At 40.6% G+C, this 16,593-nt stretch overlaps 2 protein-coding genes across 5 annotated transcripts; one reads left to right on the top strand and one right to left on the bottom strand.

The window, feature by feature from the left end:
- Positions 1-386: 386 nt before the first annotated feature.
- On the top strand, positions 387-4,603 carry LOC113346655 (THO complex subunit 5A-like). Of its 2 annotated transcripts, XM_026590136.1 has the most exons (9): positions 387-697; positions 809-1,099; positions 1,317-1,653; positions 1,824-2,161; positions 2,272-2,531; positions 2,875-3,475; positions 3,572-3,712; positions 3,952-4,014; positions 4,143-4,600. In XM_026590136.1, the coding sequence occupies exons 1-9, from the start codon at positions 482-484 to the stop codon at positions 4,149-4,151; spliced, it is 2,256 nt and encodes a 751-aa protein (XP_026445921.1). In that variant the 5' UTR covers positions 387-481; the 3' UTR covers positions 4,152-4,600. The 2 variants fall into 2 exon arrangements, with proteins under 2 accessions (XP_026445921.1, XP_026445920.1); XM_026590135.1 differs by having other exon boundaries at positions 388-697; positions 3,952-4,603.
- A 298-nt stretch (positions 4,604-4,901) lies between these two features.
- LOC113346656 (bZIP transcription factor TRAB1-like) lies at positions 4,902-8,013 on the bottom strand. 3 transcript variants are annotated; one of them, XM_026590137.1, is made up of 5 exons: positions 7,886-8,013; positions 6,162-7,520; positions 5,643-5,738; positions 5,509-5,538; positions 4,902-5,274 (listed from the first exon to the last, which is right to left on the bottom strand). In XM_026590137.1, the coding sequence occupies exons 2-5, from the start codon at positions 7,362-7,364 to the stop codon at positions 5,200-5,202; spliced, it is 1,404 nt and encodes a 467-aa protein (XP_026445922.1). In that variant the 5' UTR covers positions 7,365-7,520; positions 7,886-8,013; the 3' UTR covers positions 4,902-5,199. The 3 variants fall into 3 exon arrangements, with proteins under 3 accessions (XP_026445922.1, XP_026445923.1, XP_026445924.1); XM_026590138.1 differs by lacking the exon at positions 7,886-8,013 and adding an exon at positions 7,638-7,847; XM_026590139.1 differs by lacking the exon at positions 7,886-8,013 and having other exon boundaries at positions 5,667-5,738; positions 6,162-7,845.
- Positions 8,014-16,593: the final 8,580 nt, after the last annotated feature.

Here is a 16,593-nt window from a genome sequence, read left to right as displayed (position 1 = left end):
AAAAAAATTGTAATGATGTGAAAGGACAATAGTCCCGCCCACAGACTTTAACAAATGAAGTTACCGTAATTCTTGATCTATTAACAGTTCCCTAAGCTTCGCCCTACTTTTCTTTTCATCCTCGAAGGATTGAGGAAAGTCCATTTGAGGTAATGGAAAGTACTTGAGCCTCTTCAACTCAGATGCAGATCCTACCACTATGTAAAAGAAACCCTAAAATCAAAGAGTTTGAGACGCTGGTTTTAATTGTTCAGGGTGACAATGGGAGAAAGCCGCGCGCGAGAGAGAAATAATGTGTAAATCTGCCGGTGTAAAATTGTTTGCTTGACCCTGGGTTAATGGGCTTATATTGCAAAACCCAAAAGAGTCCCGTTTACAAGCCCCATCAATACAACAATTTCCCTCCCACTCCCTACACTTTACTTCTCTTTTCTTCTTCTCTGCACTGTGAAGGAGCGTTCGTGGGGGAGACTAGAGAGAGATGGGAGAAATGGAGGTGGAAGATTCAAATTCAATGATACCAGAAACAGAGGTGAGTAAGGTAAATAAAACGGCGTACGAAATGTTGGAAGAGAACAGAATATCAATGGAGGAAATAGTAGCGAAGATGTTGTTTATAAAGAAAGAAGGTAGACCTAAATCTGAACTTCGAGAACTTATTACTCAGATGTCTCTTCACCTCGTCAATCTCCGCCAGGTTCTCTTCATCTCCTCCATGTATTTTATCTTATTATTATGCTTTTTAGGGTTTTTAGAATGTCACTGCTCTTAATTCTGAACTAGGGTTTTATTGTTTGGTCATTATTAGGCAAATCGAACTATCTTGTTAGATGAAGATCGTGTAAAAGCCGAAACAGAACGTGCCAAGGCGCCGGTTGATTTCACGTCATTACAGCTTCATAACTTGATGTATGAGAAAAATCATTATTTGAAAGCTATAAAGGCTTGTAAAGATTTCAAGTCCAAATATCCAGCTATTGAACTTGTACCTGAGGAAGAATTTTTCAGTAATGCACCTGAAGATATTAAGAAAAGATCAATGTCCAAGGAAAGTAGCCATGATCTTATGTTAACGAGGCTCAATTTTGAGCTCTATCAGGTATACAATGTGACATTTGAAGCTTTTTCATCTTCGTTTTACTTCATTGCACAATTAGCTGAATGCACGCATTGGGTCGAGCTATTGTTGTATCCATGGTTGTATTTTGAAGGTGTTCGTGGCCAGGTTGTTTATGGAATTGAGTAGTATCATTTTCTGTATTGGATTGCGCAAAACATATTTTACTGATACGCAAAATTGTATTACTTTGGAACAGAGAAAAGAACTGTGTAAAAATCGCGAGAAACTGGAACAACATAAGAAGGGGCTTTTGGAGACAATTGCAACCAGAAAGAAGTTCTTGTCAAGTCTTCCTTCACACTTGAAATCTCTTAAAAAAGCTTCTCTGCCTGTTCAACAGCAACTTGGAGTCCTACACTCAAAGAAATTAAAGCAGCATAACTCTGCAGAACTGCTTCCACCACCTCTTTATGTGATTTACTCGCAGTTCTTAGCACAGAAAGAGGCATTTGAAGAGAGAATCGATTTGGAAATTCTGGGAAGTATGAAGGATGCTCAAATTTTTGCACAGCAGCAAGCATATAAGGATACTGGTAAATAAGTAAAACTAGCAAAAGCAGATTATTTCAACCACTCATTTGCACGTCACCAGGTTCTTTTCAAACGTCCAAAACCATTGGCAGTGTCTAACCTTTCCACAAAACTGTATACGAATTTCTCAATATTACATTTAAACATTGGTTAATACGGTTGCAAATCTCAGGTACACCTGCAAGTGCTGACGCAAACAGATTGGATGATGATGCACCTGATGAAGAGGATGATGGGCAGAGAAGGAGAAAGCGGCCAAAGAAGGTTCCAGGAAGGGAGAACCTTGACCAGGCTGGAATTTATCAGTCTCACCCCCTCAAAGTTATTCTCCACATATATGATGATGAGGATTCTAATGTGAAGCCTGCAAAATTAGCCAGTCTGCGGTTTGAATACTTGCATAAGTTGAATGTTGTATGCGTTGGGGTTGAAGGATCCTGTGAAGGACCAAAGAATAATATTTTGTGCAATTTATTCCCCGATGACACTGGTACTGAGCTCCCTCACCAGGTATGGGTGTTTTAAGCATGCTCTTTCTTAGTCCTTCTCAAAAACTAATAGATCAAAGAACGGTTTTCTCTGTTTAGTATCTAAGATAGTATTTTCTGATTGCCATGCAGTCTGCTAAGTTATGTGCTGGTGATGCTGTTGCATTTGATGAAAAGAGAACCTCGCGTCCATATAAGTGGGCCCAGCATTTGGCAGGAATTGATTTCTTACCCGAAGTTTCGCCTCTGCTTACAGCCCTTGAAGGTCAAAGCAGTTCGGCAGCTAAAAGTGCTGCCGTTACTTCTGGCCTTTCCCTCTATCGCCAGCAGAATCGGGTACAGACAGTTGTTCAAAGGATTCGCTCTCGTGAAAGGGCTCAGCTGGCTCTTGCGTGAGTCACTGCTTTGCTTCGTTTTGTAGTTGTATTAGAATGATAATGGAGAATAATAAATTTTGAGACAAATATGCAATGTGCTTGTAGAAGTTTCTGCAAGTTCTTAAAGTTACAGTGCTTGGACAGAGACCTGTTTTTGAGTTTCCAGTGTTATATTTAGCTCAGTCAGTGGTTCAATTTATTCCTTTCTTTTTGTGAGATTAACGTGTTCTATCTTTTGATCTTCTTTACTCTGAAGTTGCTGTGCTATTGGTTGGTTATCATTATGTTCTCCTTTTGCTCTTATGGTGGCATATATGGTGTAAGTTAATAGATTTAGAATCTTTGGTTGCCTTTACAGGGAGCAGCTTGATTCCTTAACGAAGCTCATGTGGCCTTCTCTGAATAATGCTGATGTTCCATGGGCACTGCATACACGTTCGTGCAATCTTAAAAGTTGGTTACCATTAGGACCTTCAGTTAATCAAGCTTCATCCTTGACTGTTGTTGCTGCAGAGCATCCTGCAGACCCATTAGACCTTAATGTAAATGGAAGTACTGATAAATCAAAGGATGAGATAGAGTGTGCAAGGGAAGATGGGGAAGTTCCTTCTGTGGTCCAGGTTCCAGCCCCGATGACTGATGATGCTAAACTTACTCCAGCAGAAGGTCCCAGTCTTGAGCACTCCAGAAGCCTTGCTTTGATTTCAAAAAGTATCACTCCCACTTCAAAGATTGGTAAGTCTCAAAGTTTTAGAAGAAACGAGGATGATATGGAAATCATGATCGATAATGAGAGTGACCTGGATGAGTCCACACAGATTGAACCAGAGATGGATAGGTTAGCAAGTATTGCTGAAGTGGTTGACAACTCATGGGAAGAGTACGGGATCAAAGAGTTCCTTCTTGTCTTGAGTAAGAAGTTCGATAAATATGAGAAGACTATAAATTTAGAAGTCAAGGTAAACAAAGTTCTAGTGTGGGTATTTATAGGGGCTAGTTTGTTTATTTGGTGGCTAATCTGCATCTGAATCTTTATTTGATTTTCGTCATGTTAGATCAAGATCAGTATGGAGTATCCTGTTAGGCCTCCGCTTTTCACTTTGAGCTTGCACTCCATTATGCCTGGAGAAAAGTCTTCAAGTTCGAGGAGGGATGATACTGATTGTTACAATGAACTCCGTGCCATGGAAGCTGAGGTATTTAATGTTTATATCACCTAAATCTTAGGGGTGTAACATAAATTAGAAGTCCAAGAAAGTAGATATAACCTCTTTTGATTGGTAGCCTGAAAATCCTCTGGTAAAGAATGACTTCAATACTATCATAAGCAAGTATATCAAGGATATGAAATTTGAGATCCTAATACAATTTTTTTAAGAAGAAAGTGTCCGAACTTTGATAGTGTTTTCTTACTATGGATTCACTTGTTGTACAGGTGAATCTGCACATCTTGAACATACTGCCTTGGGACTACGAAAACTACATCTTAGCTCATCAGGTGAGTTTTCTTGCAATGCTGTTTGACTTCTACTTCAACGAGGCACCCCCATCTTCTGAAGGAAGGAAGAGTACTTCAGTGGTTGATGTTGGTTTGTGTAACCCCGCCAGTGGCATTATCCTTTCCAGATCTTTTAGAGGAAGAGATCGGAGGAAGATGATCTCCTGGAAGGACATTGAATGTACTCCTGGGTATCCCTACTAAAATTTAAAAGCGGACTCCAACTGCAAATTTTACTTGTGGGTCGTCTAATTGCCTATTCCTTAGTTAACCGAGTGCTGCTTCTGTGTTTGTCTATCTGGGTTCATAGGGTTATATAACTTATAAGTAGTAAGGAGGTAGCTGTTTTCTACATGAAAAAGTCTTATTTGGATCTTAACTGCCTTCTGAAAAGCATTAGCCTTTCTTTCCAACTAGTAAAGGGATAGCAGGTGTTGATCCACAAGTGAGTGAAAAACTGATATTGGTGCGGATTGAAAAGGGTAAATTGTAATTTAAGCTGTACTTCATGGTTGTTCGTTTAGAGGCTCCATTTGTGGTGTAATAGATACTTGAAATGAAACGGGGTTGACCCTACCCATTCACTTTTGCAGTGCTTATCCTACTAAAAATATGCATTTGCCGACACCAAACATCACCATTCACCAAGGCATTCCAGATGATGGTGTTATATAGTCTTCGGTTGTGTTGATATCTTGTATGAGTGTAATATATAAATATATTACCGACAAGTTAGCTTCAAATTTGTTATTGTTTGGATTTATACCGGTCAAAATTGGTGACTGTTTTGCATGCTTCATGTTAACGGATCCTGGTGAACACAATTTTACTGGTACAGATATTCATTTCACTTTATGCTTGTTAGTAAGCTTTAAGAAAGTGTTGACATACTTAAACAGGTTGAGAATGGACAATACGTTTTTAACAGATAGCCAAACGATACTCGCTGCACTAAATATTCATTTTCGTAACCTAAGCTACCCTTGATGCTCAAAAGAGGAGCAAGCAGAGTGATTACAAAATGGGGAAAACTTAATCTACAAAATAAATACAACAATATAAGTACTCAGCTCACGGCAAACCCAGTCGTCTCCCTATTTATATGTACAACTACCTAACCCTTCAAAAAGAAGAGGTTTAACACAATCTAACCAGGCTATCTATTTTCGAAGCAATACTTCAGCTTCACCAAGGACCAGTCTGTGTCCTCCTTAAGCATCGTCTCTTGGATCCGGGTTGTTGATTCATCATCTCTACTTCCTGAACACATCACGTAGGAAAGGGAAAAATTATGTTAACCTCTTTTTGAGACTCAGAAACAAAGATAGCAATATGATCCAATTTGTTTAACGGACCAATTAAGACAAACCACTGCTTATCCAAGGCAGTTGGGTGTCGCAGGTTTGCAAAGTTTTTTTTTTTTTTGTATGATGATGCTGGATGAAAAGGAAGTAAGTGAGGCAATAAAATTTATTGAGTGAAGCAACTAAATACCTGATTTTTCTGCATTTCCTCAATTTCAGCCTGCACCAACAGAAGTACAGTTAACAACGGGTTTGATAATCACATAATTCGATTGAAATTTCTAAGAAATGCCGATAACTACATATTGCTTTTAGTATATGTACCTCGTCTTTATTGGATATACGTACCTGCTTCTTTTGCAACTCTTGGTTCTCCTCTTTGAGTTTCGCTACTTCTGCTTCAAGTTCCATGGTATAAGCCTGGAAATGAAAACCCAAAATGGTCAATGAACAAGTTATGGGAATTTTTGAAAATTTTAGTATCAGAATCTATTTCTCTAGACGGGCATGGATGAGATTTATGTTGCTGGCCTAAGCATATTTGAAGTTATCACTCGTGGATGTGCAGTTTTATATATACCTAAGTGACCCACCTAGCATAGTTCACAAATGGCAGGGGAACAATATACTGCACAGAATATGCAATGCTTATTCTTTGAAGAGTTGGCTTCATCAGTTTAGCTGCTCTCGGTTACAGTTCCATACTAGTACTCGTTGTATATCTTCAATTTCAATGCGTGAACAACATGGCAGTTTCTTCAGGCGAAAATTTGTAAAACGCAATACTGAACAATAGATTAATGAAACAAAAATCATAGTCAATAATTTCAAATCCAAATTTACCTGCTTGCGAGCACGTGACCGCGCAGCAGACTCTCTGTTCTTTATCATTCTCCTCTGCCTCCTCTCGACAACTTTTTCTACAGCTCCACTTCGCTTGCCCCTTAAAGTTCCATTAAAAACATAAGGCACTGGTGACAAGGAAGAATTATCACCATTACTCTTGCCAAGCCCATCTGAAGAAGGTCGGTTTGCAGGTGATACACTTGCTATTGTAACAGCCGTCCCTGCTCCTCCTAGGCCAACCATATTTAGTCCTCCACCTTGAACAAACCCATTGGTCATCATGGTGTCCCCTAATCCCCCAACCCCTCCTCTAATCCCCGGACTACCCAAGTGACCATTGTTAGTTAAATGAAGGGGAGAAGCATAAGAGACGGCAGGTTGCTTAGGGAGAATATGCTGATGCTGTTGCGGTTGCTGAAGCTGATGGTGCGGTTGTTGAAGCTGCTGTTGTTGAGATGGCCTATTCCCATTCATAGTCATATCCAAATTTGGACTTTGATTGGCGAGCAAATTATTATTATCGTTAATACGATTAACTGGAATTCCATTCGATCGATTTGGTTGCTGTCCAAACCCAAGGGCCAAACCACCATTATTGTTGTTATTAGTAGTACCAAGTAAATCACCATAAAATCCATTGTTATTATTGGTATTACTAGGTCTTCCAACTGATTGAGGCTCTTCTCTTACTACCCCAGCTCTAACCAAAAATTCTTCCAAAGTCATTTCTCCTAAAGTCTGTTGCCTTTGCTGCATATTCGAACCAACACCGACACCATCGTTAACATTCCCATCTTTAAGCACACCACCATTTTCTTTATACAAATCTTTCCAAACTTCATCAACAGTTTTAGTGCTCAACGTGCGCGGTAACGTTAAGGAGCCCTGTCTCTGAAGATTCCCATTGGGTAATCCTCCTTCAACAGCAACCCCACTACCACCAGCACCAGCACCAAAAGCAGATGGAACCATACCCATAACTTGAGCCTCCTCAGCTGTCCAAATGTTCCTAAGAAATTCATCCATATTCATTGATCCAAAATCCTTTCCAAGTCCACCCATGGTATTCTGAAACTCATCAAATGTTAATGAATATACTGATGTTTGTCTTGCTAATGGAAAACCCCCTGGTGGCCTTCCTGCTCCGCTTCCTTCTGGTGGCGCTTCACCCATGTTCTTAAAGTTTAAATTTGAACCCATTTCTCCCTCAAATCAACTGAATCAGTAAAATAACTTACTTAACTGAACTCAACTGTCTCATATATTAACCACTTGTTGACACAAACTCAAATCAAAATCAAAATCAAATCACTGATTTTCGTCTTCTTCTTGTTCCCAAGTCTTTTCTTCTTCAATCTTGAAAAACAAATTCAACAATTGAGAACTAATACAACAAAATTAACAAGTATAATTAATTACAGAAGCATAAAATGAAAACCCAATTTCAACATTCACTCAAAATCATGAACCTACCCCAAATCAAAGCTAAATACACAACTGAAATCTCATTAAGAACCCGAATCAAAGATCAAATCGAAGTTAAAAAGAAGAAAACTCGCACCCGAATCTTTGTACATCAAAAACTCAGAAAGCAAAAATTCAAAGACGAATCTAAAGAGTAATTACAATATAATTAACCAGAAATATCAAATTAAATCTCAAAAATTCACATAAAAAAAACAGAGAAAGAAGAACACAATGGAAGAAGAAGATATTTTTACCTGTTTTTTTGGGGGTCGTATAGAGAAAGAGATATACTGTGAAATTTATTTTTTAGTCTGTGTGTTTTTTTCAGTAAAGCTTAAGCCTGTGTTGCTCTGGTGATTGACAAGTGTCGGAATACAGGCTATAGATTCATACCCTAAAAAAGGTAGTTTACTTAAAAAGAAAGTGATAAAAAATAAAATAAATGAAAAAAAGATTGAGATTATCATGGAGCCAACAACTTTGTTAAACGTGGACCACTGAGATTGAAACTAAGGCGTTTTGTCAGACTTGACATCTAGCCAATAAGATGATGCTATATGGAGCAATCTCAGCCGTTCACATTGCTTTCCGATTATTTCATTATCTTTTGTTTTTTCTGTTCTTTTTATATTGCGCTTCCCACAATCGTATTTTAAAAATGAGGATTACCAAAAATAGCTTTCAACGGAAGGAGAAGACTACCGCAAAAGGGCACATCTTGCCAGAGTAGTAGTAGTAGGGCACGATCACGGGCCACGGCTGCCTATTGTGCTATGATGCAAAAAGGACTATCTTTTTGCCTTTTGGATGGTCCATGGCTTTTTTCTTTTTGCTATCTTTTAAACCACACCTAGTACTTATATACGTTTCGATTTGATCCTCTAACTAAAACGGAATCTTTATTGGCCCTGTTGATTATTCGGAGTTACTATTAAAATCAGTATCCGTCATTGTTTTTCGTGCACTGGTGCCACTGACCGGACCGTAGCTGCAATGTCAGGCACCGGTATATTTATATGTAAAATATGATTTGGAGTTAGTTTGAGATCTAATTTGATATGCGCACCACGCAGGAAAAGTACATCTGACTTGGAACTCCTGTATGAAAATTTTCATTAGCTGAATGAATTCTTGTTCACGATCATGGGCACTTACACTTTCCATTGTACTACCTAAACGGGTGAACGTGGGTGCCTGGAATCTGTGGACCCTAGTTAGCAATTCGGGATTCGGCAAACGTACGGAACGACAAACGTACGAGTATTATACGGTTTTGTAAAATCCAGATTCGGTCCAAAATTCGGTCAACGGGACGTGATTCGTCATTAATTCGGAACGGCATACGTACGTGTATAATTCGATTTATAAATGTGAGTTCGGCTCTGAAAATTCGGTATCTATATATAACAAATAATTTGTATTTATAAGGTCATAGACCAATTTTTATGCATATGTGTGAGTTATTTAAGGAAAAAATAAACTCAATATGATGATATTAATAATATATACAACATTAGTTATCCAAAAGGACGTCGTATAGTGGTTTAGATGCTTGGTTAGTGAGTTTGAGATCTCTCTCACCTTCACCTTCAAATCTCTTCAGTCGTTTTTGTTTCATAAAAATTACAACACGTCTAATATTCGGTCGTGTATGTTCGGGAGGCAGTAAAGCCCAAAAAGTGGAGTCTTTGAAAAGTAAAAGCTAAAGAATTTATGGCGAATTAAGCGGACGTACCATTCGGGATACGTAAAATTCGTGAACGATTCGCGAATAATCCGGGAATGCCACATAATACGCGACTTGGGTTCGGAGTTGCAAACGTACGTGAATAAGACGGTAAAATTCGTGATACGGAAAAATTCGCGAATGATTCGCGAATCATTCGCGAACTTACTAACTAGGCTGTGGACACCTGGCGAACATGCAAAAGCTTTAAATTCACTGTCTAATGATTCTAACATTATGAATAGACAAGCAATATCACTAAAGAATAGCATGAGTGAGTTGAAAGATTGACTTAGATGTCTCCACAACCATAAGTTGTGGGTCAGAAAAACAATATCAACAACAACAACTAGGGCATTTTCAGTTTCCTCTTTTATGCGTAAAGATGATCGGCCATAGGGAGTAAATCATTTGGTATTGGTTTCATCTAATGAGAAACATCATTATTTGCCATGTTAGGCATCTTCATATACTAATAATGTCCGTTTTAAGTAAAATGACAGCTGTGGTAATGCAGAAGGCAGATGCGCCTATGAAGAATTCGGGTCTCTGTTTTATTTGATCGATAAAAAATTTGGAGATGACAAATTTTGATTGAACTCAAGACACTCGTGTCATTATCAGCGATGGAAATGGATTGGCTTACCTAGGATGTATCTTCCGCCCTTCACCCCAATAAAAAGTGTGTAAAAACTTAATTTGGTTAATGTAATTGTTGAGAAAACAAAAATCATCCCATAAGTTAGGCTGGCACACTCACATGACTTAACTTTACCGAGTGCCACTTTTTACTTCCTCCTATATATAGAAAAGTAAACAAGTTCTATGCTTTTTATTCATCGTCTTCTTTTTACCTGAAGTTGAAACAGATGCTATATAACTGTGTGAACAGATTTGATTCAACGCGTTGTGCTTCAAATGAAACCTAGTGTGATGCGTGTTTTGCTCACTTCATATATTTTACGGCATTTCTTTTTATCATACTTGAGATTAATAAAACTCAGAATCCCTCGCAAAAGTTAAATCCTAATTCAATCGTTGATCATTAACCAGTGATGTGAACACATAAATCACGAAGCCATCCACGTGTTCACAAACAATATTCGCATACATATCACAATTCTAAAATTGTACGTCGTATGTGTAAAGGGGATGATTATATCGATTCATCGACTCAAAGCCTTCGAGTTTGTCATTGTCTAGTCGAATATTATAATAAATAATGTTCGTATAAAGGAATAAACAGAGAATCAAATATAAATGTAAAACACATGAAGTTCAACGCTGAATGTAAAGTGCTGAAATGTAAATAAGACAAAGATTTACGTGGTTCGGCACTAAGGACTACATCCACAGGGCTGGTGTTTCACTATGTATTGAATGATTACAAAGATAGTCGAATGACTTTAGAGTATACATAGGTCTGCGGAAATAGGGGGATTACTTACTCTTCCTATTTCTCTCTCCTATATTCTCCTCTAATTGCTCTGGATTGGTCGACCCCTTCTCTCTTAGTGGAGAAGGGTATTTATAGGGTTGGAACGTGGGTCCCACTTCTGAGGTGTCGTTGTAATCTTATCTTCTTGTGATTTGTGCCCATTACGCAGAGGTCTTCGGCATATGCTGCGGCCTAAGCTTGAATACGAAGGGTTATCCTCGCCTCTTCCACGAGCTGATTGACACGTGTATATCTCTTTGGTATTTAATGCGGGTAGATGGATGTCTTATCTATCTGAGGTGTCGTTGTAATCTTATCTTCTTGTGCTTTGTGCCCATTACGCAGAGGTCTTCGGCATACGCTGCGGCCTAAGCTTGAATATGAAGGGTTATCCTCGCCTCTTCCACGAGCTGATTGACACGTGTATATATCTTTGGTATTTAATGCGGGTAGATGGATGTCTGCTCGTGTCATACAAGTGTCTCTTTGTCTGGTCACATCTGTGTCAGTCAAACTTCCTCTCAGACGTTGATCTGGGATCTTCCTCGGGATTGGGTGTATTAACACCCAAGGGGTATTATCTGGTGCTCCTCTAAGCCATCATACCTCTGTGATCTTCTGTCCCTGACAGTCAGATCTGCTGACCGGTGGCATCTTCTGATGAGATGCTTGTTATCATGTTTTGATATCTTGTTTTGCATGCCTTCCACGTGTCTCTTTCTGTACACGTGGTGGATGATGAAAGGTGTACATACAATTTGCCCCTCTTCTTCTGACTTGGGCGCATTTTGCAATTTAGAAGAAGAAAGGTCGTCCTACACGTTTTACCTCTCCTGAAATAACTTCCCCTATAAATATGGGCACGTTTCCCACTTTGCATTAACTTTCCCCATAACTGCTCCTTGGTACGAGGGACAGTTATTGTCTTCTCTAGCTTCATAAATAGGAAAGAGAATGTGAAAAAAAAAACTTTTATCATCTTCTTGTCAGTGTTCATCCTCTTCTTGTTTTCTATTCTTGTTCTTTAGTCATTTATTATCGTCATTCTTGTGAGGAAGATAACAACATTCAATTTTATGTCTCTTTCGCTCTCGACTGTTGTTGCCCCTGTATCGCAGACAACTAGCTTTCGATATCTCCGATCCTCCTTTCTTCGATTGTGGTTGGTGCTTGTCGTCCTCTTCTATACAGGTATGGGGTTTTTCATTAGCTGCTCATCATTGATTTATCTATGTATCTACCCGTTTGTTTCCTGCTGCTGTATTCTTGGCTTTGTGATGAAGAACACACATGTCGAAGCATATATGCTTGCCCATGTTCTTTGTTACAAAGTCTAAGTATTATCCCTGGAGTTTGATGGAGTATTTCTGGTTATTTTTAGTTCTTAGGGTTTTTTAATGTCTATCCGGATGAACCATCAATTATGGGTTTTTTGATCTTTAGTGATCTCCTCGTATTCTTCTCTAAACTGTTTTTGTGTTTCCTTGTAGATATGTCTGATCGTCCTCGGGCTCCTTACCAAACCCCACCGTCTAGTCCGCCAAGATCCCCTCCGCGTCGAGATTCTGACAGATCTCCACTTGGGGAAGGTCCTTACAAGTCTTCGCAATCGGATCCTCGGGGTCATAGGGTTTCATCTTCCTCTGGTGCGAAGGTTGTGCCTACTAAGAAAGGGGATGTGTCGAAGGGTCCTTCTGGGTCTAGGTATGCTGTTAACCGTGCCCCTTCTCGTCCTCGTGAAGATTCTAGGAGTGCGCAGGCTCCCCCTCGTGATGACTCTAGGAGTACGCGGGCCCCTCCTCCTCGTAATGAAGCATTGGATGTTCGCCCCTTCGTTCTATGGCTCCTCCTTTAGTGCCTCCGCAGAAATCTTTGCCGCCTCCTCCCACGGTTTCTTTCAAAGGGAAGTACTCCAAGGGTACTATGTCGAGAGATGATCCGTCTAAAAATCTTCCTTCTAAAAGGAAAGCTTCGGAATTGAGTCCTACTTATGATTCCGCAGACGAAGAAGAAACTGTCCCCGTGATACGCAACATTTCAGTTGGTAAGAAGAAGGTCACTTTCAAGCATATTGATCTTGAGATGTTCAAGGAATAACATGAGCTTCAAGCTTTTGAGGTTCGCTTATATGCCCCTGACGATGATATCACTAACGAGCTCCTTTCTAAGTATCAGTTTGACGAGTTTCATCTATTGACTACGGTTGGAGCCTTCGAGGCGGGTCTCATGTTGCCCCTATATAAGTCGGGTGACTCCTTTTATTATGACGTGTTGGCTAGTCGCGAAGAATCTTCCACAAACACTCATAATCGTTCCGTGTCACAACTATCTGGGAATTATCTTCGTTCACTGAAGGAATGTTACCTGCGAAGCAAGGGAGAGACTATGATGACCTGCTATGTTCCAAATCCCGCTGAGAGAGAGTGGTACACTCCTCAGAATTTTAACAGTTCCTTTGGGGATTATGTCAACAGTAGAAACCGTAAGCCGTGGAGTGTTAGTCTTCGTAATATTGCTGCTCCTCGTGGTGAAATTCGTCTTTGAGTGAGGTGAGTGATGCCAAGCTGAAGTATATTCCTGGTACTGAGGGATCTGCTAAATGGAAACTCTTTCCTGCTCGTGAAGGATTAAGCGTGACCATGATTATGAATGACATGCTACTGTTATTGAGGTAGTTGGTCCTTGGGCTTATGGTTGGATTCCTGGTCCGCGCGGTTGGCGTCCTTCTGAAAACAGCAAGCCTCGTGAAACTCCTCCTGCTCGTTATGGAGATTTCTGTCCTTGGCGTCCGAATTTCGCGGGCATGAATTTTCCTTACGCTCTTGATGTCGTTGATGGAGATGGGGAGGAGGGTTCTGGTGCTACCCATCCACCGAAGAGTGCTGCTGCTGCCAAGGTATAGTTTCTTCTTATATTCTCTATTCTATTTGCCCCTTTTTCCTTGCTTGAAATAATTTTCATTTTTGAAGTGAGGGAAAAAATGAGCCTTTGTGGGGATGTGTACTGGTTTGTAGGTGTCGAAGAAGAAGAAACTTGGACCCAAACAATCTTCTACTGTGGTTACCGTTGAGGCTGAGGTTTATGAGGAGGTTACGAGTCCTGTAAACGAAGGGTATGCTGAGGATGAAGAAATGTCTGATGGAGAAGAGCGTACCGAAACTTCTCACCCTGATGACGAAGGTGGTAATGGTGAAGAAGAAGTTGTCGCGGGTGGTGATGGTGAAGAAGGAATTGTCGCGGGTGGTGATGGTGAGTCTGAGGGTAATATTACCGTTGGTGGTACTGGCGGGGGTGGATCTGCCCCTGTTGGCGATAATATTGTTGGTGTGGGTACTCTGCCCGTTATTTCCCCTGAATTTTCTTTTGGTAGGATATATTCTGCGGGGGAATCCTTTGATGTGAATGCTTCCATGGGTCTTGCCGAAGACTTCTCATTGCTTTCCCCAAATGATGATTGGGATGTGCTTGGGGATATTGGTAAAGAAGATGCCACCGGTCAGTAGGCTGAAAACGCCGGTGGTCATACTGAGGCTGGTGATGTCGAGACTTGCGCGAGTGAGGGGAGAACAGCCAAAGGGAAGTCTGCGGTTGAATCTCCTTCAGAGGATTTCCCTTACTCGCTAACGCCTGAAGGCGAAGATGCCATTTTGGCTTGGCTTAAGAAGAAAAATCTGATGTTCGTCCCCAACCCTGCCCCAGTGGTCCTGGTGAGAAGAATTCTGACGCTTATACTCGTCAGATGATGCAAGTGTCTTCTAAAGTCCGCGTTGCTGAGATGTGGGAGAAGAATCTGAGAGCTTCAGAAGCTAACCTAGTGGTTTACCCTCCCTCCTCTGTTGTTGATATGATGGCCATAGCTGATGGGTACCAATACGGTTTTCCCCAGCAGCGTGTCTTAGAGGTAAATCCTTGTATCGATTCCCTCATGATGTACGAACATTGTATTCTTCGCGATATCTGATCCCTTGGGTATAATAATGTTTGTCGTTTGTGACATAGATGATGAGGAGCGAACATTGTAACCATGTTCTATACCAATTCTTTAAAGCAAAGTCTTTAAAGTTGGAGGCTAAGCTTCGTCATAGAGAAAAAGAACTATCTGCGGCCGAGATGGAAATAAGTGAACTGAAGGGTCGCCTGAAGGAAAAGGAGCGGCTGGGTAATGCCGAGGAGAGTCTCCGTTCGGAACTTGCTATAGTCCACAACGAATTGGAGCAAGCTCGCAGAAATGTATCGTCCCTCACAGGTTCGTATTTTTTATTAGTTTTTTACTCCCTGTGATTCCCTATTTGTACTTTGGTGTTCTGTCTCAGTATCCCCACCCTATCTTCAGTGGGTGGAGTCCCCGAGCTCATATGGCTTCGGAAAGAAAGGGAACGACAGAAATCCCGCATTGCAGAGTTGGTGGGTAAGTTGAAAAGCGAAGTCATAAAGTGGAATGCTCGTGCTGATGAGCACAACGCCTTAGCAGCTGAGTGGCGTGAAAGGCGAACACTGATGGTTGATATGCAAAATAAGTACAATCATGACCGTTGTCTGTTTAATGGTACGTTGCTATGGACGCGTGACAACCTGCGTGATGCTCGAGGACATACTTCGGACTTAGAGGCTATAGTGCGCTTTTTGGAAGGAGAGTTACAACAGGCTCGTTTTTTCTTGGGCCCCGGGGTTAGGGATAGTATGCTGCATCTTTCCGAGGAAAGAGATAATGCTAGGGCTGAGGTTGGTGCTCTTAGTAAAGCCCTAGCAGCGTCTCGAGCTGATGTTGCTCGCCAAGTGGAGTCTGAAAGAGATCTTGAAGTGAATGTGTATCGACTCCATAAAAGGATGGGGTAGATGAATGACGAAGTCAACCATCTTCGTCACTTGGATTCAATGAAGCAGGTAGACTTAGACGCGAGTTAATTTGCTCTTACGAACCTTCAAACGGTTTATAAGAAACTATCCGACGAATATGACTTTCTTGATGAGGCTCGGGACGCAGTTGTTAATGAGTATGAAGAGGCTTAGGCTAATGTTGAAGGTATAACCTCGTTTTATCGAGGGTGATTCTGTTATTTCTTCGTTTTAACCCCTTGGTATTTCTTGTTTTCAGCACTCGAGGGACAGCTTCACGCAGCAAATGATGAGCTTAAAAAAACTCAATCTGCCTTAGTGCAGCAGGAAGGACAAGCCAACTATTTCAAAGGGTTGGACGCGTCTCGTGAGGAAGCAGCGGATATTGCCTCCAAATAGGCGGAATGCCTATCTGCATTGCTGTCTCAGGCCAACCAGCGGACCGTTGTTATCACTTATAAAGCTCGATGTCAGTTGGCTGAAGAGACCAACAAAGTCCTAGATAATATTGAACTTGATCTTAAAGTCGAACATGGTCTTTTCAAGAATTATCTGCGTCGTTCCCTTCCCGAGCCCTTGCCTGGTTCTTCTAGGCCTTCTTCAGGTGGTAGCGTACCTTCATCTCGCAGAGACAACCCTGTTGATGGAGCTGTATCGTCCAAGTAGATTTATTTTATTAATCATATAAAGTTGATCCTTGTTGATTATATAATTTCAGATCATTTTTTGATGTGTTTCCTGCTTTATCTTATTTGCTGAACTTGTAATCAACTCTTTATGAAATGGATCATCCTTTTGACATACCTGCGTTATCAGTTCATTTTTATTTTAAGTATTGTGAAGTGTTAAACTAGAAATAACTTGTTTTGTAAAAATTTGAGAATGTTTGGGTGCGACACCGAAGGTAAATACCTTCGTGATCGTCTTGAGACCTGTCACCCCGCTGGCGAATCCTAGGCCAG

Source organism: Papaver somniferum, chromosome 2 (genome assembly GCF_003573695.1).
Source record: "Papaver somniferum cultivar HN1 chromosome 2, ASM357369v1, whole genome shotgun sequence".
Lineage (NCBI taxonomy): Eukaryota > Viridiplantae > Streptophyta > Magnoliopsida > Ranunculales > Papaveraceae > Papaver > Papaver somniferum.
Note: the sequence above shows the minus strand (reverse complement) of the source record. Positions and strands in the feature narration are given on the sequence as shown.